The 27554-nt window shown below is 45.4% G+C and overlaps 1 protein-coding gene across 1 annotated transcript in view; it reads right to left on the reverse strand.

Moving 5' to 3' along the window:
* The window catches only part of SMCHD1 (structural maintenance of chromosomes flexible hinge domain containing 1), an 838152-nt gene that overhangs the window by 25647 nt on the left and 784951 nt on the right, over positions 1-27554 (reverse strand). The window contains exons 45-46 of the mRNA XM_063923554.1: positions 8788-8959; positions 8195-8353 (exon numbers count right to left, since the gene is read on the reverse strand). Of these exons, the coding sequence (XP_063779624.1) occupies positions 8195-8353; positions 8788-8959 (331 nt within the window). The remainder of the gene's footprint in view (positions 1-8194; positions 8354-8787; positions 8960-27554) is intronic.

Below are 27554 nucleotides of genomic sequence, written 5' to 3' on the forward strand. Positions count from 1 at the left end.
TGCATTGCTGTGCCCAGGGGCCCACACTGCTGATAAGACAGCCCTGGACGTGTGATCACAGCAGTTTGCTTAACCACAGTAGGGGAATCCTATTATCATCAGTGATTTGTAGGATTTGTTATCCAGTAACCACAAGGGCAGTGGTATCATTTGGCAATGGAAAATCCTTGTCAGGAACACCTAATATAGGGACTGACAGGACAGCATGATCCCCCTCTCTTCAGATAAAATATCAGAGAGATTATTAGATAGGGAGGAGGAAGCAGCCCGCTCAAATGACCCAGAGACACGAGAGTGACCTGGAATAGGGTTTTGCCTTACCAAGGAATGAGTCATACGCTACAATCCCACCCAAAGCGGAGTAACCATGGGGACATCAGTGACTGTAATGTTACAGGTGGTCCCATAGGGGGCATAAAGCGTTTCTACTAGAGAACCCAGTAGGTTTGAGAACACAGCTAAGGTTGGCTCCTGATTGATTACAGGAGCTGCAGACTGACTGGAGGATGTATGAGACATAGTACACAGACCTTCACACAAAACTTCCCCCTCAGGTAAATCCGTTGCGCCTGCTCTGCAGGATGCAGGAGCGTTCCCAGATTTACTGCCCTACATGTTAAACATTATACACAAATGCAACAGAGAGCGGTTTAGTACGATGAAGCCAGACAGAGTACAACACCTGCGAATAAATCCGTTAGCATGTGACTGAGTACCCAGTTCACAACACCTGCGAATAAATCCGGTATTATGTGACTGAGTACACAGTAGAATACACGTAATAGGTAAATACTGTGACGCACTATATATGGACCCAGACGCACCTAGTCCCCTAGGGTACAGTATACAGTGATAGATATATCTGGAATGCATGAAATCACATCGCAGATACAGACACACATAGTCATGTTTGCAATGCAGATAATTATTTTCATTTACAATAAAATTGCATTGGATTATTATATGAATCAATCTATCTATCTATCTATCTATCTATCTATCTATCTATCTATCTATCTATCTCTCCTTAATGAGCGTTTAGGACTGCAATGCTTTCTATGATTTAGATTTTGTTTTCTAAATGCTTACATTATGTCTACATATCTGCATTTGCTTATATTGTTGCTATATGTGTACCAGATTTTCTTTTGTACCTTGTCGTGTTTTCTGTATGTTCTAAAGTGTCTGATTGTTTGCCAGTTGGAGGTGTGACACCTGCGAGGTAATCTTTTTAAACCTGTTTGTATCACTGCTGTGTTTATCCCCTGAAACGTAGAGACTAATAAAACTTAATTCAAAAGTCTGAGTGCCGCCTGCTCCATGGAGAATTTGATTTTTCATTTATGCTTGTGAGGAGGGCAACGAAGCATTTAACCTGTGAGTGCCGATTTCATCTCTGCAGATATATATATATATATATATATATATACACAGTTCTCGGTGGCAGCACTCCCACACAGTCCGATACTGCTCCGGTGCCCTCCTTGACTCCGCACTTAGCCACGGGTCCTTCACAGAAAAACGATGCAGGCGGCACTCGGAATTCACTGCACAGCACAAGAAGGTAAGTAATAACGTTTCGAAGTTTATTCACATCTTCATCAGATTATAAATATGAAACACAGAAAGCATACCTTTATAGCATCTCCCCACCACCTGCACTGAGCTCAGTCGCAGGTCAGCCGGAAACGCCTGTTAATGACGTCACCAGGCCGAGCCGCGTCACCTGGGCAATGTATACAAACAAACCCATACTACAACCCATAAATGGATAATCCAAAATTTAAAAATATACAGATACATAACATCAGTATATAAAAAAAGAATGACCAAGTGAAACAATACATAACAAACATATACAGACAAATACAAAAATGGCACAATGAAGTAACCCTCCAACTCAAGGTATATATATGTGTCTGTTGTGTCCTGACGACGGGGGTCCGTCCCCCGAAACGTTGACCGTGGAATACAATTTTTTGCATCATTTTTGACTCTGAGTGCCGTTCATTGTTGGACAGTTATATATATATATATATATATATATATATATATATATATAAAGAGCAACCATTATAATCACACAAAAGATGAAATAACAAACAAAGAATAAGTATACCCACTCATATTGAGTTTAAAACATTATAAATTGACCTATATTTCACAGAAAGCAGCGGAGTCCTAACATTTCATTAAGGCCCTTTGGTGCCAGAGTCTGAAGTTCAAAAATTCAACGGGATTCTTTTCTCAACAAACGAGCAGACCTATCACCCCCCCCGGAGTCTCTCGGGCTCATGATCGATGATCATGTACTTAAGTGTAGCTACACTGTGATGCGCCAGAGCAAAATGCCGGGCAACCGGTTGGTCGCTGTTGCCAGATAAAAGGGCATTCCCAATCGCCAATTTATGGTTAGCCATACGCTCACGCAAAGTGCGGTCAGTTTTGCCAACATAGCAAAGCCCGCATGGGCACGTAATGAGGTAGATGATGAATTTCGTGGTGCAGGTAACCCTATGATCTATCGAGTATCTACGTCCACTATGAGGATGGGAGAAAAAAGAGCCAGTGGTCATAGACCTACATGTGGTGCAATTAAGGCACCGAAAGCACCCTTTTCTAAGTGCCATGAAATTTTGTTCACTCTGTGCCGTAGGCAAACCAGTAATACCCGTTCTCATAATCCAATCTCTGATGTTTTTTCCCTTAGTGTATGTAGGCATAATTGACACCGTATCCAAATTTAGATCCTTGTCTGTCCCAACAATAGGCCACAAAGTTTTAGCCGTTCTGGAAATGGAAGTGCTACATGTATTAAAATGGTTTACCCACGGCAATCGTTCACTGTCACATTTCTTACGTCTAGCTGCTAGTAATGTCTCTCTATTCATGCTGAAAGCTCTAGATTTGGCTGACAAAGTATCCATGGGATATCCCCTCTGTCTAAATGTAATCACCATCTCATCAATGTGCTTACATGCTGCTGTCTTGTCGCTACAAATGCGTACTGCCCGTAGGAACTGAGAGTACGGGAGTCCGTATTTAAGTGGTCTAGGGTGAAAGCTTTCTGAATGTAATAAAGTATTACAGTCTGTGGGCTTATGGTAAAGTTCAGTGTGTAACACTCCATTATGTAAAGAGACTAGTACATCAAGGTAATTAACACATTCCTTACTGATGTTATAAGTGAACTTAATAGGATGGTTAGAGCTATTATGTTCATTGATAAATGTACCGAAATCCTCCTCAGATTTTAACCAGATAATGAAAAGATCATCTATGTATCTTTTATATACAAGAATTGATTCCGGCTCACAACCATCAAAAAAGATTTCTCAGCGCAAAACATATACGCATTAGCGTACGATGGGGCCACAGGGGACCCCATCGCACACCTGGCAACCTGCAAGTAAAACCTGCCATCGAAAAGAAAATAATTGTGTGTCAAAACCAATTCCAGTAAGTCCATCACAAAGTTTACATCAGGTCTGGAATACAGCCTATTGTCGGTGAGTAATTTACGAACCGCCGACAGTCCCATGTTGTTAGGTATAACTGTGTAAAGGCTGGAGATGTCCACACTACACAATATACTACTGACTGGAATATTCCGCAGTGATCTAATACAATTGATGAAAGCAGTAGTGTCAAGCAAATAGCGCTCATTGTCTACAATGCAAGGTTGTAATAATGAATCAATGTAAGTCGCCACTTTCTGGAATAAACATTGCGGGCTGCGATAATGGGCCGCCCCGGTGGATTGACTAAGCTCTTGTGTATTTTGGGTAGGGAGTAAAGGATCGGCACCACCGGGTGTTCAGCAATGAGAGCCTTCATCAATGCACTTGAAATAACCTTATTATCAACCGCCAGCTGTAACTGGTCCTTTAGTAATTTAGAAAATGTCACAGTAGGGTCACCTGGAAGTAATTTATATATACTACTATCACAAAGTTGTCTCTGAAGTTCATTTCTATACTCATGTAAATCCTGTATCACAATACCCCCGCCTTTGTCAGCGGGGCGTATTGTGATATCGGAATAACTGGCAAGATCTTTCAAAGCCTGAAACTCAGCTTTATTCAAGTTGTTATGACAAACAGTGTTAGCACAAGATGCAATTTCAGTTGACACAGTATGATCAAGCAATCTACCAAACGTTTTAATCGAGGCATTATTAGAAACAGGTTCAAACTTACTTTTACCCTGTAATTTCACCAATTGTCTAGGTAATATCTCATGTGTCACTGACCCAGCGTTGGCTTTAGAGCCCCTAAAATGCTCATGCAATTTTAATTGACGGTTAATTTTATATTTTTCAATTTCCCACTGCATGGGTTGAAACCGTACAGTGGGAACAAAGGACAATCCCTTACTTAAAACATTAATCTCAGAAGTGGATAATTGATGCGATGACAGGTTAAATACTATTTCCTCCGATGTAGTGGTGGTCTGCCCACCCTGCCCCTGCCTCTTGCATTGTCCACCTCTGCGCGTCAACCTCCTCTGCCTCCGCCAACCCGGCGGTAACGTACCCCTAAAGGGGATCGTGATACAGGTAGTGTAGGATCAAGTCCACCATCAGAGTCAATATGTGTAATTGCCTCACCAGAGGAGTCAGACTGCCAGAGTTGTTTATAATTACGATGCCTGTAATACCGCTGTCTTTCATTCCGTGTGCCACAGGCCCACAGATACACACGGTTATGGACATAGTCTTCATTAACTTTCGCCAGTTTTTGACGTTTAAACTGTATCAAATCACGACGGTAGGCAGTAATTTGGCCCTCCAATCTCTCCAACCAGTTACACTTAGTATCATTCGCAATGATGGTTTTGTATTTCGTCTCAAACAGCTGTATCTTGTCACGAGCCACAGCCAATTCGCGAGCAGATTCCTCAATGACAAGAATCAACAAATCAAAGCTACATTTATTGAGGACTGCAATCCACCGTTTGCAGAAAGCAGTGTTGTGTCGACCCTCGTGGAATACGTTTCTCTTTATGGTAATCACTGAGGGTTATTCCATGATAGAGGTAGTCAATTTCTTTCTGCTTTAACTTAAGCCACTCCTTGTAAAGTACATCTACCGACTGTGCATCCTCCTCATCATGCATAGCCTGTCCAAACAATATAGCATCGGCTTCACTTTCAGAAAAGGTCAATGTCGTACCCTGAGTTAGGAGGGCTAGATTCACAGTGTCCACATTGATAGTGCTCAGCGGCACATTTACATCAGCCATGATCAGCTGAACTAAAAAATCCACTGGTGCAAGGTGGAAAAACGTGTCAATCACAGATGGGTGCTAAAGCCACATACCCCCTACTCCCTGCCGAGTAAAGGTGTATTACATACAGTTCTTGGTGGCAGCACTCCCACACAGTCCGATACTGCTCCGGTGCCCTCCTTGACTCCGCACTTAGCCACGGGTCCTTCACATAAATTTTTTGTATTTGTCTGTATATGCTTGTTATGTATTGTTTCACTTGGTCATTCTTTTTTTATATACTGATGTTATGTATCTGTATATTTTTAAATTTTTGATTATCCATTTATGGGTTGTAGTATGGGTTTGTTTGTATACATTGCCCAGGTGATGCGGCTCGGCCTGGTGACGTCATTAACAGGCGTTTCCGGCTGACCTGCGACTGAGCTCAGTGCAGGTGGTGGGGAGATGCTATAAAGGTATGCTTTCTGTGTTTCATATTTGTAATCTGATGAAGATGTGAATAAACTTCAAAACGTTATTACTTACCTGCTTGTGCTGTGCAGTGAATTCCAAGTGCCGTCTGCATCGTTTTTATATATATATGTTCATCGATCATTGTACACTATCCTTTTTGCTTCAAGTGTCCTCCTAGAGCTCACACCGTTAGGTGAGGGGGCCATTCTTGGTTTAACATCATAGCAATTTGATATGTGTCCAACTGGTCGGAATGTTTTATGAAATTAAGTGATTACATTGTATGTAATTTTGTATTAAAAATTATTTTAACAAAAAGTTCTGTTATTAATCTGTTATTTTCTGTTGGGTGAATATTTCTGGTGAGTGGGTTTCTCTGTAGGCCCCAACTGGGAAAGACTCTGAGAGGAATAGACCCCAAGAGAACCTACTATATGTGGATGAATTGATTATCACTCAAACATCTTAGTTTACTAGCGCACTCTGTTTTTTCTGTGTTTCTATTGCTAAGTCCCTATTAGCAGGGGGGCTTTCAGTTGTGCTGCTTATTTGTAAGCGCAGGAAAGGTATTGGAATTTTTTGTGTTTTTTATATATATATATATATATATATATATATATATAAAACAATGCGCGGTCTGAGACCGGATGTATATATCAGAATACTCGTACAATTTATTCTTGCACAGGTACACTTGTTCTTAACTAACGCTGTCTTATCATCGACATGTAGAATACTTAAGTATTTGTAGAACCACGGCGTTGATGAACAGGCGGGTTTACACAGGAGACCATGCCCTGCAGTCCCGGACACCAGTCGCATCTATTTTAGAAAATGGCACCCAGCGTCCTCACCACCGGATATTATGGAGCCTTATTAAAGTGGATATTTTACTATATGACCTGTGCTCCCATGCCCTAGTGGATATAGTGGGGTCTCTGCTCTGTCACAGTGTCCACGCCAGCGTCGCGGTTCGTCTCCTTAAAACGTGACCGAAACGCAATTTAATGGCGGGTCCCACCTGGGGGACCCTCTTACCTCCTTCCTTAGTAGCAGCCACGCGATCCAAGAGTGCAACTGTCGTGGTGTGCCTAGAAACCGGAGCATCTCCGCCGCAAGTACACAGGAACAGAGCCAGCGGGAGTATGCAACGCCGCTGGGGGTGTGATGGAGCCACGGCACAGTATGTCACACTGACATATGAAGTGCTGCAGCCCTTGAAGTCTTCTAAAAAGCTTTTTCAGGGCTGCCTAGCACAGCCTCCCTGTTAAGTGACCTGCTTTGTGCAGGCACCAACTCTAAAACTGACCGCACAGTGCCTGGAGGCGGGGTTATAGAGGAGGCCCTGCAATGCATTCTGGGACAGTCTAAAGCTTTAGCCTGTTGGTGCCTCTGGATCAAGATCCATCTCTACACCCCGATGTATTCCCTGTGGAACACAGTGTACCCCGTTGCAGAAACAAATGGTATACTCTCATGCCACAAATGTCAGTCAGATTGGTGTGTTAATCTTGGAAACTTTTCAGGGCAAACAAAATGAGTTGGGTCCGGGATTCTGGCATCTGCATTCCAACAGGTGGTGGGATTACGGCGCAGGTCTTCTGACCGCAGGGGTTCCATCTGTCAAGATGCCCACTACAGCTCAACAAAACATGTTTCATGTTAAAATGAATGTGGATGTGGAAAATCCAATATCAAATGCTTCTGTAAACTTACACTTCATTTATACTGCATGCTTTCTACAGATAGATGCAGAGGATAGATGCCAGCAATGCTATAGATATATATATATATATATATATATATATATATGTTATAGGGTGAATTATCCATTTATTAAACTGTTAAGGGAATTCTCTTATCTAAGAGGATGGGGTATGTTGAAGATGCAACATAAAATCTTATTTTGAGACATGTACCATCATCAGTACTCTATATACATTTAAAATAGAAATTAAGTTTAAAGATTGAGGTAATAGTTAGAATTTAATAACCAATAATAGGGGAGGTGCAAAAATTACCAGTGATTGAATACATAAAGACAGCAAGCGATCACACGAGTCCTGATTCTCACTTCCTATGCATACACCACTGTATACATGCAAATATTGTTTGAAATGAAGCCAGTAGGAACTACAACCAATTTTGCAATTTTCTCTGTTTGTTTTTTTTATTCCACATGTCTTAAAACACAACCTGTTCATAACCATAAAAAGCTTGTTTGTGAATGCTCACTAACAGTCAATCATATTTCTCATCCGCACCACATCATCTATGGTTCAGCTTTATTTTAACCATGTGGAAAATATTTTTCAATAGTTCCCTCAAAAACCCCCCACCTATGCATAAATTTGGGTATACCGGACCTAATTAACGTGGGAAGAAAAAAGTTTTATAATTACTACTAAACATGTTGAACAGGAAGAACACGTTTCCTGGCATTGTATTTGTGACATACAGTATTAAAACCAGATACATCTATGTTTGAAAGTTAAAGGACAGCTCATACCCAGTTTTTTCTCAATCACTTTTAAAGACCTCTCTTGCTCATCCAGCTCTTGTTTCTTCTGCTTCATATCTGGAGAGTTCAAGGTCTCCGTATGCTTGTTAAGGTCTTCAGCTACGGACTTCGATCTGGTAACTGCTGCACAATACTGCTGCAAGAGATCTGTATGCAAAGTATGTCATCAGCATATACATATGCACTAGTAACTGTAATTTCAGTATACAAAAGTTACATACAGTACAGTATGAGGAAAGCCAATTGAAATTGTTCCATAATGGTTAAACAAAGCAGTTATCAGGAGATTGCTTCCTGAATGCACAAAGAACTAATCATCTTATCCACTATTTGCTACACAAAGTTTTTAATCTAAACATTAGTATTGATTTGTAAGATAAGTTGTAAATCAAAATATCTGCCATCGTTCATATTTCTGTAAGGCAATCTAAGATTTTGGCAACCACAAAAAGAATGAAGCTTCCTGGAAATGCAATGTGTTTTCAGAAAACCTGTGGCTTGGACAAAAATTTGTCTTAATGTTCCAAAAAGGAATATTGCCCATTACATATTAAAATATAATGAAAGTGCTTTACACACACCGATTTCAGCAGAAAGTATGTCATATTCTCTGGGTAGAGGAGCTCCAAACACCATTCCTCTAAGTTTGTCGATAGAGGGAGCTTTATTCTGCAACCCACCAAACTTTCCATTGCTGCGGATTCTGTCTCCATCTCTGGTCAGTAATGTTGGGCAGTATGACAATTTAACAAGCTGCATGTAGAAAATTAAATGGAAATAAAAATAGTTAAAAAAAAGAGGATTTTTTTTGACCATTTACCATTAAATCCTGGGGCTGGGGAACACTGGACCATGGGATTGCAGGTTGGCTGGAGGAGTTGGCGCAAACTATACTGTAGCTTTAAATCTAAGCTCCTCTCCCCCGCAACCCCAGAATTCCAGTACTACTTTAAAAGAATCTGGAAAGGAGTAGCAGGAACCCAATGAAACTGATATAACAAACAAACAAACAAACAAACAAACAAACCAGTAGGGTAAAGAAGGTCAAGAACCAAACCTTGCATGACTGAGCGTGAGGGAGGGAGAACAGTGTTCCCCAACCTACTTCAGGGAAAAGGATTCAATGGTAAGTGACCAAAAAATCCTCTATTCTCTTTCAGCAAGACTGGGGAACACTGGACCATGGGGCGCTCAACATCCAAACTCAGGCTGCCTGACTTGAGAACTGTACCTAAAGTGGGTGTCTCCAGAAGCAAAAACCGGAAAACGCTAAAAACGTGTGGACAGAGGACCAGGGGTCTGCACAATAGACTTGTTTCACCAAAGCATTGTGTTGTACTGCCCTGAAGACCGCTACTGCCCCTACGCAGACACCCTCTATGGTGATGGTAGCCTTGCACCATGTATGTGCATTGTAAATAAAAAGCAGCTCTGTGCGATGGACAGAAAAAGTCTTGTCCAAATAAAACTGCAGAGCTCGAATGACATCTATGTCAGATTATCTCGTTCACGGGAAGTCGCTGAAGGAGGAAAAACATTTTTTTTCTGGTTTAAGTAAAAAAAAACCAACAACCTGCTTGAATGTACGAACAGTAAGGAGAACCGCTTTACCGCCATGGAAGAGGAGACAAGACGGCTTGCAAGACAAAGTCTCCAATCTAGTAACAGACTGGGCTGTGGCATTCGCCATAAGGAGGGTAGCTTTGCTATAATGAATTGAAGATCTGCTGAATGTAAAGGCTCAACCGAAGCCTGCTTGAAAGTTGATAGGGCCAGATAAAGATCCCATCATGCAGTGGCAGAAGAAAAAAGTTAGTGGAATACCTCTACACCCCTTAAACAGGTACAGACCCCTAGAAGATGGGCCAAATGCTGTAGGGTAAGACTCAGGCTGTTAAAACCAACCGAGGGAGGTCCAGCTGTAGTAACAGACCTTGTTGCAGCAGATATGGATGTAAGGGAGATGCCCCTCGACACTTGTCAACAAGTTAACAATGTAGACATACCCCGACATGAGTTGCCAGTCTAGATGTACTAGGATTATAATCACACCTTGAACCCTGATGTGGTCGATTTTAGGAGGCAACCTCAGGATCAGTGGAACGGATGATCTAGATGAGAATTTCACAGAACTGTAATAGCAGTCACTGCAAAAAGCCATGGGTTCCTATATTCAGCACAGAAATGTTAAACTTTGAAGATGCTTCGAGAATCCTTGAGAATCCCCTGTGGAATATCTTCAAGCCCAAACCAATTGATGGAAGATTCCTGGAAGGAGACAGCCCTAATTTTATAAGTAAGTATACAGAAGTTAGCCTTGTAATCTTCTACTGCTAGTATGAGCACCGTCCGAAAACTCTCTAAGCAGGAATAATTGGGCCTGTACTAGCACAATCTCGCTGTTGACGGTTTACAGAGACTGTACCTACACCACCACTGTAGCACTGAATGGCCAAATACAAACTGGCTGGCCAGGTCAAACTGGGTTTTTAAGAGAGTTAGAAAAATGGTTGCGAGCTTAAGTACAGTGTGTGTCAGATCCGGCTAAGATGATGACTAGAGGTGTTGGTGCTAAAGATGCAATGTCACAGCACTCAGTGTTTAAAAACTTTGCAACAGTAGTCACAATGACCACAAGTGAGGTTGGAGAGATGAAAAGAGGAACACACTGGAAAGAAACTGACTAGTCAGTAACAGGCCGCTGGTGATAATGTTCAGGAAGCCGAGACAGTAGGCTAGAAGCGAGACATCTGTAAGTTAGGACACAGATGCTATGTTGCAGCACCTGAACTGTGCCAGGTGCAGTTAAAACCATGAAGTAAAAACATACTGCATAAATAAGGAGATTTATGTTAGACTTACCATAGTTAAATCTCTTTTTGCAAGGTCACTGGGTTTCACAGGGAATAGACCAGGTGTAGAGTTGAGAGTTGGATCTTGATCCAGAGGCACCAACAGGCTAAAGCTTTGATTGTTCCCAGGATGCATTGCATGGCCTCCTCTATAACCCCGCCTCCAGACACTGGAGCTCAGTTTCGTTAACTAGTCCAATGCAGTAGCAGGTAAAGAGAAGGCAGATGTTAGTCACATAGAACCACATTATCACGACAGGAGAAGGGACCAGCGGCTAATGCCATACAAACCCAAAGAAGCTAAGTGCATCAGGGTGGGCGCCCTGTGGAACCCAGTGTACCTTGCAGAAAGAGATTTAACTATGGTAAGTCTACCATAAATCTCCTTTTCTGCAGCGGGTACATTGTGTTCCACAGGGAATACACCGGGGATGTCCTAAAGCAGTTCCTCACGGGAGGGGATGCACCGTAGCAGACACAAGAACTCGGCGTCCAAAGGAAGCATCCTGGGAGGCGGAAGTATCGCAGGCATAAAACCTAATGAACGTATTCACTGAGGACCACGTAGCCGCCTTGCACAACTTTTCAGCGGACATGCCTCGGCGGGATGCCCAAGAAGGTCCAACAGACCGAGTAGAATGGGCTTTGATAGCAGCAGGAGCTGGAAGACCAGCCTGTGCATACGCTTGTGTAATCACCACTCTAATCCATCTGGCCAAGGTTTGCTCATTCGCAGGCCAGCCACGTTTGTGAAACCCAAAAAGGACAAAAAGAGTATCGGACCTTCAGAGAGAGGCAGTCCTCTCCACATAAATACGGAGAGCCCGTACCACATCCAAAGACTGCTCTTTGGAGGACAAACCAGAAGAGGTAAAAGCCGGAACCATGATCTCTTAGTTAAGGTGAAAAGATGACACCACCTTAGGCAGATAACCAGGGCGAGTTCAGAGAACTGCCCGGTCACGGTAAAAGATCAGAAAGGGCAGACGACAGGAAATAGCTCCTAAGTCCGACACCCTCCTAGCAGAGGCAATAGCCAGCAGAAACACAACCTTAAGCGTAAGCTATTTAAGGTCCACAGACTCAAGAGGTTCAAATGAAGACTCTTATAAGGCATTCAAGACAACAGACAGATCCCATGGAGCCACAGGAGGGACATAGGGAGGCTGGATCCGTAAAATGCCTTGAGTGAAAGTATGAACGTCAGGAATAGATGCATTTTTTCTCTGAAACCACACCGACAAGGCAGAGATATGAACCTTGAGGGAGGCCAAATGAAGGCCTTAGTCCAGGCCTTGTTGCAGAACAGCCAAAAGTCTGGAAGTTCTGAAATTGTTTGCATCGTAATTCTTAGCACCAGGTGAAGTAAGAATGCCAGACCTTGTAATAAATCCGTGCAGAAGCCGGTTTGCGGTCCTTCAGCATAGTTTGGATAACTGCTTTGGAGAATCCTTTGGCCCTCAGGAGTGAAGCTTCAAGAGCCAAACTGTCAAAGCCAGTCTGGCCAGTTCCAGATAGACACAAGGGCCCTGAACGAGGATGTCTGGGCGTTGAGGAAGTAGAAGCGGGCTCTCGATCGATAGACCCTGCAGGTCTGAGAACCAATGCCATCTGGGCCACGCTGGAGCGACTACAAGTAGGATTCCTCCTTCTTGCTTGAACTTCCGTAGGACCCTGGGCAGGAGTGACACTGGAGGGAACATGTATGGCAGCTGAAAATTCCATGGAATTGCCAGTGCATCCACGAACGCTGCTTGAGGATCCCTTGTCCTTGATCCAAAGACCGAAACCTTGTGATTGTGTCGAGACGCCATCAGGTCTACATCTTGTAGGCACCACTTGTCAACTAGGAGTTGAAAGACGTCCGGATGAGACTCCACTCTCCGGCGTGCACGTCCCGACGACTGAGGAAGTCCGCTTCCCAGTTGAGGACTCTGGGAATGAACACTGCCAATATTGCTGGCAGATGGTGTTCCGCCCAACCAAGGATTTTTGACACTTCCATCATTGCCATGCAGCTTCGAGTGCCGCCTTGATGAGTTATGTATGCCACCCTGGTGGTGTTGTCTGATTGTACTTGAACAGACCTGTTCTGTACCAGAAGCAGGGCAAGATTCAAAGCATTGAACACTGCCCGCAATTCCAGAATGTTTATCGGGAGGAGAGATTCCTCCTTGGTCCACCGACCCTGGAGAGAGTGTTGCTCTAGCATCGCTCCCCAACCCCGCAGACTGGCGTCTGTAGTTTGTAGGACCCAGAAGGGTCGTCCCCTGCTCAACCATTGGTGCTGTATCCACCAGCTCAGTGACAGACGAACCACCAGAGTCAAGGAGATCATTTGAGACCTGATCCGATGAGGCAGGCCATCCCATTTGGAAAGGATTAACCTCTGCAGAGGGTGGGAATGAAACTGAGTGTACTCTACCATGTCGATAGCCGACACCATGAGGCCCAGTACTTGCATCGCCAAGTGTATAGACAACTCTTGGGCGAGAAAGGAAGCATCAGATCCTGTCCTGAAATTTCAGGACATTTTCCAGAGACAGAAACAGTCTTTGGCTGTGTGTGTCTAGCAGTGACCCCAGGTGACCATGTTCCGAGCAAGGACCAGCAAGGACTTTTTTAGTTGATGAGCCACCCGTGGGCTTGTAGGAATTGGACCGTCAGATGACTGAGGAGAACATCTTGGGTGTTCGCCAGGATCAACAAGTCGTCCAGATACGGCAGGAACCTGATTCCCTGATGGTGGAGAAGGTCAGTCATCACGGCCATGACCTTGGTGAAGATGCGAGGGGCCGTGGCCAGTCCAAATGGCAGAACCTGGAATTGATAATGTAGGTTGCCAATAGCAAACTACAGATATTGCTGATGCGATATGGCAATAAGTATATGCAGGTAAGCATCCTGTATGTCCAGGGATACCATATAGTCTTCGGGTTCCATGGCCAGTACAATAGAGCACAGTTTCCATACGGAATTTGTTCAATGATTTGAGGTTGAGTATAGGCCGGAAGGACCCATTGGTTTCAGAACTAGTAACAGGGTCGAATAGTATCCCCTGACAGAGGTACCGGCACTACCACTCCTGTGTCCAGGAGGGATCGCACAACCAATTGTAGAGCTTACGCTTTCAATGGTTCTGAAGTGGTAACCATCGAGCAGAACTGGCGACGAGGATGTCTCTTGAAAGAGACTGCATACCCGTGAGAGACAACTTCCAGCACCCAGGCATCCGAAGTGGTCTTTAACCAGGCCTGGGTGAACTGCAGAAGTCAGCCTCCCACCATGAGATCCCCCAGGGGGAGGTCCGCCCTGTCATGTAGCAGGCTTGTTTTGTTTGGAAGCAGGCTGATGGGCAGCCCAGGATTGTTTAGGTTTGGGCTTGGTGGTTATGGAAGTACGAGCCTGTCTCGGGTACACCTGACCCTTTGGTTTCCCTGGAGGTTGAAAGGAACGAAAGGTGGTACTCTTTGCCTTCGGTGCAGAAGGATTAGTACTTGGGAGAAACACAGTCTTAGCAGTCGCCAAGTCAGTCACAATCTTATTCAGATCCTCCCTGAATAGGATGTCTTCCTTAAAAGGGAGCACCTCCAAGGTCTTTTTGTAGTCTAGGTCCACCTTCCAGGACCTCAACCACAGAATTCGGTGAGCCAGTACAGACATAGTAGACGCCTTGGACGCTATTACACTTGCCTCAGAAGACGCCTCCTGAATATAGTGGGAGGCAGTGGTAATATGAGACAGATATTGTCTGGCAGTGTCAGAAATATCCTGAGGTAGCTCATCCTCCAATGCCTGAACCCATGCTTCAATTCCTTTTGTGAACCATGAGGCTGTTATAGTGGGTCTATGTACAGCACCGGTAAGGGAATAAATAGACTTCATTCATCTCTCCACACGCTTTTCCGTCGGTTACTTCAGTGAGGTGACAGGCGGAGTAGATGACACCACAAGACGGGCTATATGAGAGTCCACCGGCGGTGGAGTTTCCCACTTGTTACTCAACTCCGCAGGAATAGGATAATGAGCTAGCATCTTTTTAGACAGGGAGAATTTCTTTCCTGGAGGCGACCAGGATTCCTGACGTATGTCAATTAAATGGTCAGAATGTGGTAAGACTACTTTAGTAACCTTCTGACGTTTGAACTTCTAAGGTTTCTTAGATGCAGTAGTGGGATCTACCTCATCATCGATTTGTAGAATCAGCTTAATCCACTAGGTCAGGAACATCCACCTGAGTTGTAGGTTCCTCGTCAGAAGCGACTGTATCAGTGTCTGACAGATCAGTATAATCCCCATCCTCATCAGAAGAATTAAGTGGCCGCGGATTTCCCACCCTGTGTGGCAGACATTATAGGGAATGTAGCCTTAGAATACAAGGAATACAGGAAAATTCACTAGGACTGGTACCGCTGTGTACTTTCATTGCCATCTGAGCCGTGCACGGGAAATTAGATCGACGGCTACAGCACAAGCGCCACAGCCCGCAGGCTCGCAGGCTCAACCCCGTGCGGCTCTCAGTCACAGCCGCTACTACACTGACGGGTGACACGAGCGCTAGACGGGCTACTCATTGGTGCTTCTGGCCGGGCCCCCGTCATTCCGGCTCCATCGGCAAACGATCTATGTGGAAGAGGACACGGAGCTCCCACTGGCAGCAGTGTCTCGGTGAGGACGCCTGAACCAAGTCTCCCACACGGTAAACGATCTATGTGGAAGGGGACACGGAGCTCCCACTGGCAGCAGTGTCTCGGTGAGGACGCCTGAATCAAGTCTCCCATACAACACAATTCTGTTTCATCCCGCTGAGGCTCTGGTGTACATCATCTCCCTGGCTAACGGGACAACACCAGGGAGCAGGAATCGAAAGCTCCTGCCCAGCGGTAACAGGTGCATTTATTTTATTTCATTCATTTATCACTATTTTTTATATACATATTTTTTAAATATCTGTCTACATTGCTAAATACCTGGTGAACATATCCACTTCAACCCGGGTCACGGGTACCACCCTGTGGACATGCCACTGTGAGTCTCCCAGTTGGAAACTACTCTGCAGCTGCACCTTTAAGTGTTTATACATTGCTCTCTGAGCAATCCTGAGACTCTAGTGCTAACAGTGGTTATTTTTCATGTTTGTAACCTGTATTCTAACCAAATACTAGGTACTTTGATCTATCACATTGCTGCATAACATTATTGTGATGTTTTAATAATTATTACACACCCCCGGGAGGTTGTTGAATTGTATTTAATGTGCATTTCTATTAAATATTTTATACTTTATGATTGTTAAGCGCCACTTGGTTTTCTTTTGTTACTTTTAGGGAGAATTTCTTTCCTGGAGGCGACCAGGATTCCTGACGTATGTCAATTAAATGGTCAGAATGTGGTAAGACTACTTTAGTAACCTTCTGACGTTTGAACTTCTAAGGTTTCTTAGATGCAGTAGTGGGATCTACCTCATCATCGATTTGTAGAATCAGCTTAATCCACTAGGTCAGGAACATCCACCTGAGTTGTAGGTTCCTCGTCAGAAGCGACTGTATCAGTGTCTGACAGATCAGTATAATCCCCATCCTCATCAGAAGAATTATCTGAAATATTAGTGGATTGTGAGAAGGAAGCGGCCCGCTTAGATGACCCATTAACCCCAGAGGGGCATGGGGTAGACTTTTGTCTAACCAAAGATTGATTTAATTGTTGTATCTGGGTAGACAGAGTGTCCGCCCAGTTCGGAATAACCACAGGGACAATATGTGGTTGCAATGGCACAGGAGGACCCACAGGGGGCGTAAGATGTGTCACAAGCGTATTTAGCATACTTGAGAACGCTGCCCAAGGTGGTTCCTGATTGTCCACAGGTGCTGCGGGCTGACTGGGAGATGTATGGCACCCAGTACCTGAATCAACAGCTAAAACTTCCCCTCATGTAAATCTTTGGTGCAAGCACTGCATGATGCAGAAGTGGCCGCGGATTTCCCACCCTGTGTGGCAGACATTATAGGGAATGTAGCCTTAGAGCATAATAGTACAATATAGCCAAACACAATACCTGCAAATAACCCCCTGATTTATGTGACAGTAAATACAGGACACAAACAGAGAATTAAAGTGGTGTGAGGTGACTGAAATACACAGTAAAAAATACAAAACCGTATATACTGTGTAGCACTATATATATATATATATATATATATACATACATATATATATATATATATATATATATATATATATATATGTATACACAGGTATGTATATATATATATATATATATATATATATACACATATATACAGGTATGTATGTATATATATATATATAAGACTCAAAAAGAGCTGGCACTCACCCCAAATATGTAGCTCCGGTGCCTTCTGGAATGGTAAGTATAAGGCAAAAGTGGAAACATGCAGCGGCACTCAGAGACTGATCCCAGTAGTTAAAGTGCAAAAATAGATTTTTTTATTCCATGAAAAGCAGCAACACAAAATAAGGTGACCTTATTTTGTGTTGCTGCTTTTCATGGAATAAAAAAATCTATTTTTGCACTTTAACTACTGGGATCAGTCTCTGAGTGCCGCTGCATGTTTCCACTTTTGCCTTTTATATATATATATATATATATATATATATATATATATATATATATATATATATATGAGACCCTGACGCACCTAGTCCCCCAGGGTGCAGAATATAGTGATAGCAATAAGTGTGATACACGAGAACTGCACTGGACTAGTAAAACTACATACATACACACACATATATATATATATATATATAAAATAAAACAATGCACAGTAGATACTGGATGTATATCTCAGAATACTTGTACTAAATATTCAGGTAGAAGTACACTTGTCCTTAACACTGTCTAAAATGACATGTAGAATACTGTAAATGCACAGTGTTGATGAGGCAGGCAGATTTACAGAGGAGACACTGTCCTGCAGTCCCGGAGATCAGCCGCAGCTACTTGTGTAAAGATGGCGCCAAAATCTCTGTCTGGGAGTGAGGGAGAGTGAGAAGCAGCTCCAGGGCGGAAACACCAGCAGTAGATGGCGCCCGGAGCTGGGGGAGGGGATACAGGTCAAGCGCCTTATCCCCTATGCTGGTCGTCACCACCTGGTACTGTGGAGCCTTGTTAAAAATAAGAATTTACTTACCGATAATTCTATTTCTCTGAGTCCGTAGTGGATGCTGGGGTTCCTGAAAGGACCATGGGGAATAGCGGCTCCGCAGGAGACAGGGCACAAAAAGTAAAGCTTTAGGATCAGGTGGTGTGCACTGGCTCCTCCCCCTATGACCCTCCTCCAAGCCTCAGTTAGGTACTGTGCCCGGACGAGCGTACACAATAAGGAAGGATTTATGAATCCCGGGTAAGACTCATACCAGCCACACCAATCACACTGTACAACCTGTGATCTGAACCCAGTTAACAGTATGATAACAGCGGAGCCTCTGAAAAGATGGCTCACAACAATAATAACCCGATTTTTGTAACTATGTACAAGTAATGCAGATAATCCGCACTTGGGATGGGCGCCCAGCATCCACTACGGACTCCGAGAAATAGAATTATCGGTAAGTAAATTCTTATTTTCTCTATCGTCCTAGTGGATGCTGGGGTTCCTGAAAGGACCATGGGGATTATACCAAAGCTCTCTAACGGGCGGGAGAGTGCGGATGACTCTGCAGCACCGAATGAGAGAACTCCAGGTCCTCCTTAGCCAGGGTATCAAATTTGTAGGATTTTACAAACGTGTTTGCCCCTGACTACATAGCCGCTCGGCAAAGTTGTAAAGCCGAGACCCCTCGGGCAGCCGCCCAAGATGAGCCCACCTTCCTTGTGGAATGGGCATTTACATATTTTGGCTGTGGCAGGCCTGCCACAGAATGTGCAAGCTGAATTGTATTACACATCCAACTAGCAAAAGTCTGCTTAAAAGCAAGAGCACCCAGTTTGTTGGGTGCATACAGGATAACAGCAAGTCAGTTTTCCTGACTCCAGCCGTCCTGGAACCTATATTTTCAGGGCCCTGACCACATCTAGCAACTTGGAGTCCTCCAAGTCCCTAGTAGGCGCAAGACACCACAATAAGCTGGTTCAGGTGAAACACTGACACCACCTTAGGGAGAGAACTGGGGACGAGTCCGCAGCTCTGCCCTGTCCGAAAGGACAAACAGATATGGGCTTTTTTGAGAAAAAAACCACCAATTTGACACTCGCCTGGTCCAGGCCAGGTCCAAGAGCATGTTCACTTTTCATGTGAGATGCTTCAAATCCACAGATTTGACTGGTTTTAAACCAATGTGTTTTGAGGAATCCCAGAACTACGTTGAGATCCCACAGTGCCACTGGAGGCACAAAAGGGGGTTGTATATGCAATACTCCCTTGACAAACTTCTGGACTTCAGGAACTGAAGCCAATTCTTTCTGGAAGAAAAATCGACAGGGCCGAAATTTGAACCTTAATGGACCCCAATTTGAGGCCCATAGACACTCCTGTTTGCAAGAAATGCAGGAATCGACCGAGTTGAAATTTCTTCGTGGGGCCTTCCTGGCCTCACACCACGCAACATATTTTCGCCACATGTGGTGATAATGTTGTGCGGTCACCTCCTTTCTGGCTTTGACCAGGGTAGGAATGACCTCTTCCTGAATGCCTTTTCCCTTAGGATCCGGCGTTCCACCGCCATGCCGTCAAACGCAGCTGCGGTAAGTCTTGGAACAGACATGGTACTTGCTGAAACAAGTCCCTTCTTAGCGGCAGAGACCATAAGTCCTCTGTGAGCATCTCTTGAAGTTCCGGGTACCAAGTCCTTCTTGGCCAATCCGGAGCCATGAGTATAGTTCTTACTCCTCTACGTCTTATAATTCTCAGTACCTTAGGTATGAAAAGCAGAGGATGGAACACATACACCGACTGGTACACCCACGGTGTTACCAGACCGTCCACAGCTATTGCCTGAGGGTCTCTTAACCTGGCGCAATACCTGTCCCGTTTTTTGTTCAGACGGGACGCCATCATGTCCACCTTTGGTAATTCCCAACGGTTTACAATTATGTGGAAAACTTCCCCATGAAGTTCCCACTCTGCCGGGTGGAGGTCGTGCCTACTGAGGAAGTCTGCTTCCCAGTTTCCATTCCCGGAATGAAACACTGCTGACAGTGCTATCACATGATTTTCCGCCCAGCGAAAAGTCCTTGCAGTTTTTGCCACTGCCCTCCTGCTTCTTGTGCCGCCCTGTCTATTTACGTGGGCGACTGCCGTGATGTTTTATCCCACTGGATCAATACCGGCTGACCTTGAAGCAGAGGTCTTGCTAAGCTTAGAGCATTATAAATTTACCCTTAGCTATATTTATGTGGAGAAAAATCTCCAGACTTGATCACACTCCCTGGAAATTTTTTCCTTGTGTGACTGCTCCCCAGCCTCTCGGGCTGGCCTCCGTGGTCACCAACATCCAAAACTGAATGCCGAATCTGCGGCCCTCTAGAAGATGAGCACTCTGTAACCACCACAGGAGAGACACCCTTGTCCTTGGATATAGGGTTATCCGCTGATGCATCTGAAGATGCGATCCGGACCATTTGTCCAGCAGATCCCACTGAAAAGTTCTTGCATGAAATCTGCCGACTGGAATTGCTTCGAAGGAAGTCACCATTTTTTTTTTACCATGGCCCTTGGGCAATGATGCACTGATTTTAGGAGGTTCCTGACTAGCTCGGATAACTCCCTGGCTTTCTCTTCCGGGAGAAACACCTTTTTCTGGACTGTGTCCAGAATCATCCCTAAGCACAGGAGACTTGTTGTCGGGATCAGCTGCGATTTTGGAATATTTAGAATCCACCCCTGCTGTTGTAACAGTATCCGAGATAGTGCTACTCCGACCTCCAACTGTTCCCTGGACTTTGCCCTTATCAGGAGATCGTCCAAGTAAGGGATAATTAAGACGCCTTTTCTTCGAAGAAGAACCATCATTTCGGCCATTACCTTGGTAAAGACCCGGGGTGCCGTAGACAATCCAAACGGCAGCGTCTGAAACCGATAGTGACAGTTCTGTACCACGAACCTGAGGTACCCTTAGTGATAAGGGCAAATTTGGGACATGGATCCCGGTTCGTTATCACTGCTCTGAGTGACTCCATCTTGATTTGAACCTTTGTAAGTGTTCAAATTTTTTTAGATTTAGAATAAGTCTCACCTAGCCTTCTGGCTTCAGTACCACAATATAGTGTGGAATAATACCCCTTTTCTTGTTGTAGGAGGGGTAATTTAATTATCACCTGCTGGGAATACAGCTCGTGAATTTTTTTCCATACTGCCTCCTTGTCGGAGGGAGACCTTGGTAAAGCAGACTTCAGGAGCCTGCGCAGGGGAAACGTCTCGACATTCCAAACTGTACCCCTGGGATACTACTTGTAGGATCCAGGGGTCCTGTACGGTCTCAGCGTCATGCTGAGAGCTTGTCAGAAACGGTGGAAACGCTTCTGTTCCTGGGAATGGGCTGCCTGCTGCAGTCTTCTTCCCTTTCCTCTATCCCTGGGCAGATATGACTCTTATAGGGACGAAAGGACTGAAGCTGAAAAGACGGTGTCTTTTTCTGCAGAGATGTGACTTAGGGTAAAAACGGTGGATTTTCCAGCAGTTGCCGTGGCCACCAGGTCCGATGGACCGACCCCAAATAACTCCTCTTCCTTTATACGGCAATACACCTTTGTGCCGTTTGGAATCTGCATCACCTGACCACTGTCGTGTCCATAAACATCTTCTGGTAGATATGGACATCGCACTTACTCTTGATGCCAGAGTGCAAATATCCCTCTGTGCATCTCGCATATATAGAAATACATCCTTTAAATGCTCTATAGTCAATAAAATACTGTCCCTGTCAAGGGTATCAATATTTTTAGTCAGGGAATCCGACCAAGCCACCCCAGCTCTGCACATCCAGGCTGAGGCGATCGCTGGTCGCAGTATAACACCAGTATGTGTGTATATACTTTTTATGATATTTTTCCAGCCTCCTGTCAGCTGGCTCCTTGAGGACGGCCCTATCTATAGACGGTACCGCCACTTGTTCTGATAAGCGTGTGAGCGCCTTATCCACCCTAAGGGGTGTTTCCCAACGCGCCCTAACTTCTGGCGGGAAAGGGTATACCGCCCATATTTTCTATCGGGGGGAACCCACGCATCATCACACACTTCATTTAATTTATCTGATTCAGGAAAAACTACGGTAGTTTTTTCACATCCCACATAATACCCTCTTTTGTGGTACTTGTAGTATCAGAAATATGTAACACCTCCTTCATTGCCCTTAACGTGTGGCCCTAATAAGGAATACGTTTGTTTATTCACCGTCGACACTGGATTCAGTGTCCCTGTCTGTGTCTGTGTCGACCGACTAAAGTAAACGGGCGTTTTACAACCCCTGACGGTGTTTTTGAGACGTCTGGACCGGTACTAATTGTTTGTCGGCCGTCTCATTTCGTCAACCGACCTTGGCGCGTGTTGACATTATCACGTAATTCCCTAAATAAGCCATCCATTCCGGTGTCGACTCCCTAGAGAGTGACATCACCATTACAGGCAATTGCTCCGCCTCCTCACCAACATCGTCCTCATACATGTCGACACACACGTACCGACACACAGCACACACACAGGGAATGCTCTGATAGAGGACAGGACCCACTAGCCCTTTGGGGAGACAGAGGGAGAGTTTGCCAGCACACACCAAAAACGCTATAATTATATAGGGACAACCTTATATAAGTGTTTTCCCTTATAGCATCTTTTTTATATATTTCTAACGCCAAATTAGTGCCCCCCCTCTCTGTTTTAACCCTGTTTCTGTAGTGCAGTGCAGGGGAGAGCCTGGGAGCCTTCCCTCCAGCCTTTCTGTGAGGGAAAATGGCGCTGTGTGCTGAGGAGATAGGCCCCGCCCCTTTTCGGCGGCCTCGTCTCCCGCTCTTAACGGATTCTGGCAGGGGTTAAATATCTCCATATAGCCCCCGGAGGCTATATGTGAGGTATTTTTAGCCAAAAAAGGTTTTCATTTGCCTCCCAGGGCGCCCCCCTCCCAGCGCCCTGCACCCTCAGTGACTGCCGTGTGAAGTGTGCTGAGAGGAAAATGGCGCACAGCTGCAGTGCTGTGCGCTACCTTAAGAAGACTGAGGAGTCTTCTGCCGCCGATTCTGGACCTCTTCTCGTTTCAGCATCTGCAAGGGGGCCGGCGGCGAGGCTCCGGTGACCATCCAGGCTGTACCTGTGATCGTCCCTCTGGAGCTAATGTCCAGTAGCCAAGAAGCCAATCCATCCTGCACGCAGGTGAGTTCACTACTTCTCCCCTAAGTCCCTCGTTGCAGTGATCCTGTTGCCAGCAGGACTCACTGTAAAATAAAAAACCTAAGCTAAACTTTTCTAAGCAGCTCTTTAGGAGAGCCACCTAGATTGCACCCTTCTCGGCCGGGCACAAAAATCTAACTGAGGCTTGGAGGAGGGTCATAGGGGGAGGAGCCAGTGCACACCACCTGATCCTAAAGCTTTACTTTTTGTGCCCTGTCTCCTGCGGAGCCGCTATTCCCCATGGTCCTTTCAGGAACCCCAGCATCCACTAGGACGATAGAGAAAGGATTTTTGTGAAATCCGACCTGTGCTCCCTGCCCTGGTGGATATAGTGGGGTCCCTGCACGGCCACAGTTGTCCATGCCAGCGCCGCGGTCCGTCTCCTAAGAACGCGACCGAAACACGATTTCAGAGGGAACCTCTTACCTCCTCCCAAATGAGCAGCCACGCGATCCTGGAGAGTACCAGCAGCGTGTGCCTGGAAACCGGAGTGCCTCCGCCGCAAGTACCCGGGAACCCGGCCAGCGGGATTCTGCGGCGCTGCTGGGGAGGTGTTGGAGCCACAGCACAGTATGTCACTAGGGCATAAAAGTGCTGCAGCCCTTGAAGAATCTTCTAATAAAAGCTCTTTTCAGGGCTGCCTAGCGCAGCCCCCCGTTAAGTGACCTGCTCAGCTGGCACCAACTTACGAACTGAGCTCCAGTGTCCGGAGGCGGGGTTATAGAGGAGGCCATGCAATGCATCCTGGGAACAGTCAAAGCTTTAGCCTGTTGGTGCCTCTGGATCAAGATCCAACTCTATACTGCAATGTATTCCCTGTGGAACACAGTGTACCCCGCTGCACCACTAGACAGAATGGAAAGACATAATTACTGCCAACTATTTTAAGAGAATGAGCCACAGCAGTAAGGCCAAAAAAGAATCCCAGCCCAACTCAATGTTCAAACAGCAAAAGTACCATATCAGCTGGAAGAAGCCATGTTGCCTCAACAAGGTGGAGTGTTTTTGTTGGAGTGGTTGAATGATAGCAATGGCAGTTAGACAGGACAGTCTGTCCAATACCATGTTAAAACACTGTATTCTGTATATGAGTGTGAAGGCCAAAGTGCATGGCCACTGTCCTATTATCAGCTGCACTCTGAAGCTGTGTGGCCCTGTGGAGCAGGTTATCTACAACGAATAACTGAATTCGCCTAAGTTACAAGTGGAAACACTGTTAAACCTCCCCCCATGCCCCACACTCACGATAATATATAGATTACACAGAAGCGCATAGGTGAGAGTGACACAGCAATATATAGTGATTTACACCCATAGGCAAGTGTGAGATACAGTAATACATAGCATACATACATATGAATATGTGAGAGTGACACAGCAATATATACTTATGAAAACAAAGATGAGTGTGAGACACAGCAATATATATCGTACAAAGATGCGCATAGGTGAGAGTGACACAGCAATACAGATGTTCGCATCGCAGGAAAAAAAATAAATCTCCAAACTAATCGTGCCGACCTGCGTCTCCTTTTGGTTTTATAGTTTGGGCCAACTTCACTTGTGGTCATTGTGACTACTGTTGCAAAGATTCCCGGCACAGCGTGGCATTCGCGCTTTCTAACAAGTGCTGTGTGTTCGCAGGCAGCGGGATTAGGATGCTCCAGCTGCCTGCCACAGGTATGGGGACTAAGTGTCAGTGTGTGGGCATGGGTAGCGGGCTGTCATGCTCCTGCTAACCGTAGTTGTTTGTGACTTTGCTTGGCGGCATACGCACGCACCTGCAATTAATAGCACATCAAAGGGTTGGTGGCAGTGCGCATTTCCACGGTGCGTGTGCATTACCAAAATTCCGCACCATGCCACATTTTCTAATAAACATGTGTGAGGACACATACAGTAGTTACACATAGGTGAAAGTGCCACAGCAATATATAGTGATGAACAAACATAGGTGAGATCAGTGGCGGAACTAACGAGCGGTGGGCCCATGTGCGACAAAATGGCTTGGGCTACCCCCCCATCCCATCCAAGTCCACCCCCTCACCCCTGGAGAGGATCTGGTGAGGGGGACCTGCTCAGGGAAGTGGATACCTAGCAACAGTGCCGTAACTAGACATTTTGTGCAAGAAACGGCACCGGAGCCCAACCCCTGCATGCAAAACAGGGGCAGTGCGCGCCGTAGGCGCGCGCAAAAATACATAGTGGAGTGGCTTCGTGGGGAAGGGGTGTGGCCACAAAATAATACCAATTCATAAAACGGTGCACAGTAGTCTCCATTATTCAAATTACGCTGCACAGTAGCACCACTACACCAGGTAGAGACCCTTTTACACCTTACGGCGGACAGATTCCTCTTTTTACACATTACAGCAGACAGCGTCCCCTTTTTACACATTACGGCAGACAGCGTCCCCCTTTTTTACACATAACGGCAGACAGCGTCCCCCTTTTTTACACATAACGGCAGACAGCGTGCCCTTTTTACACATAACGGCAGACAGCGTGCACTTTTTAACATAACGGCAGACAGCGTCCCCTTTTTACACATAACGGCAGACAGCGTGCCCTTGTTACACATAGCGCCAGACAGCGTACACTTTTTACAAATAACGGCAGACAGCGTACACTTTTTACACATAACGGCAGACAGCGTGCCCTTGTTACACATAGCGGCAGACAGCGTACACTTTTTTCACATAACGGCAGACAGCGTGCCCTTGTTAAACATAGCGGCAGACAGAGTACACTTTTTACACATAACGGCAGACGACGTGCCCTTTTTACACATTACGGCAGACAGCGTGCCCTTGTTACACATTACGGCAGACAGCGTGCCCTTGTTACACATTACGGCAGACAGCGTGCCCTTGTTACACATTACGGCAGACAGCGTGCCCTTGTTACACATTACGGCAGGCAGATTCCCCCTTTTTACACATTACGGCAGGCAGATTCCCCCTTTTTACACATTACGGCAGGCAGATTCCCCCTTTTTACACATTGCGGAAAGCAGATTCCCCCTTTTTACACATTGCGGCAGACAGTCCCCCTTTTTACACATTGCGGCAAGCAGATTCCCCGTTTTTACACATTGCGGCAGGCAGATTCCCCCTTTTTACACATTGCGGAAAGCAGATTCCCCCTTTTTACACATTGCGGCAGGCAGATTCCCCCTTTTTACACATTACGGCAGGCAGATTCCCCCTTTTTACACATTGCGGAAAGCAGATTCCCCCTTTTTACACATTGCGGCAGACAGTCCCCCTTTTTACACATTGCGGCAAGCAGATTCCCCGTTTTTACACATTGCGGCAGGCAGATTCCCCCTTTTTACACATTGCGGCAGGCAGATTCCCCGTTTTTACACATTGCGGCAGGCAGATTCCCCGTTTTTACACATTGCGGCAGACAGATTCCCCGTTTTTACACATTGCGGCAGGCAGATTCTCCCCTTTTACACATTGCGGCAGGCAGATTCTCCGTTTTTATACATTGCGGTAGGCAGATTCCCCCTTTTTACACACTACGGCAGGCTCCCCGTTTTTACACATTGCGGCAGGCAGATTCCCCCTTTTTACACATTGCGGCAAGCAGAATCCCCCTTTTTACACATTGCGGAAAGCAGATTCCCCCTTTTTACACATTGCGGCAGACAGTCCCCCTTTTTACACATTGCGGCAAGCAGATTCCCCGTTTTTACACATTGCGGCAGGCAGATTCCCCCTTTTTACACATTGCGGAAAGCAGATTCCCCCTTTTTACACATTGCGGCAGGCAGATTCCCCCTTTTTACACATTACGGCAGGCAGATTCCCCCTTTTTACACATTGCGGAAAGCAGATTCCCCCTTTTTACACATTGCGGCAGACAGTCCCCCTTTTTACACATTGCGGCAAGCAGATTCCCCGTTTTTACACATTGCGGCAGGCAGATTCCCCCTTTTTACACATTGCGGCAGGCAGATTCCCCGTTTTTACACATTGCGGCAGGCAGATTCCCCGTTTTTACACATTGCGGCAGGCAGATTCCCCGTTTTTACACATTGCGGCAGACAGATTCCCCGTTTTTACACATTGCGGCAGGCAGATTCTCCCCTTTTACACATTGCGGCAGGCAGATTCTCCGTTTTTA

This window comes from Pseudophryne corroboree, chromosome 5, assembly GCF_028390025.1.
Source record: "Pseudophryne corroboree isolate aPseCor3 chromosome 5, aPseCor3.hap2, whole genome shotgun sequence".
NCBI lineage: Eukaryota > Metazoa > Chordata > Amphibia > Anura > Myobatrachidae > Pseudophryne > Pseudophryne corroboree.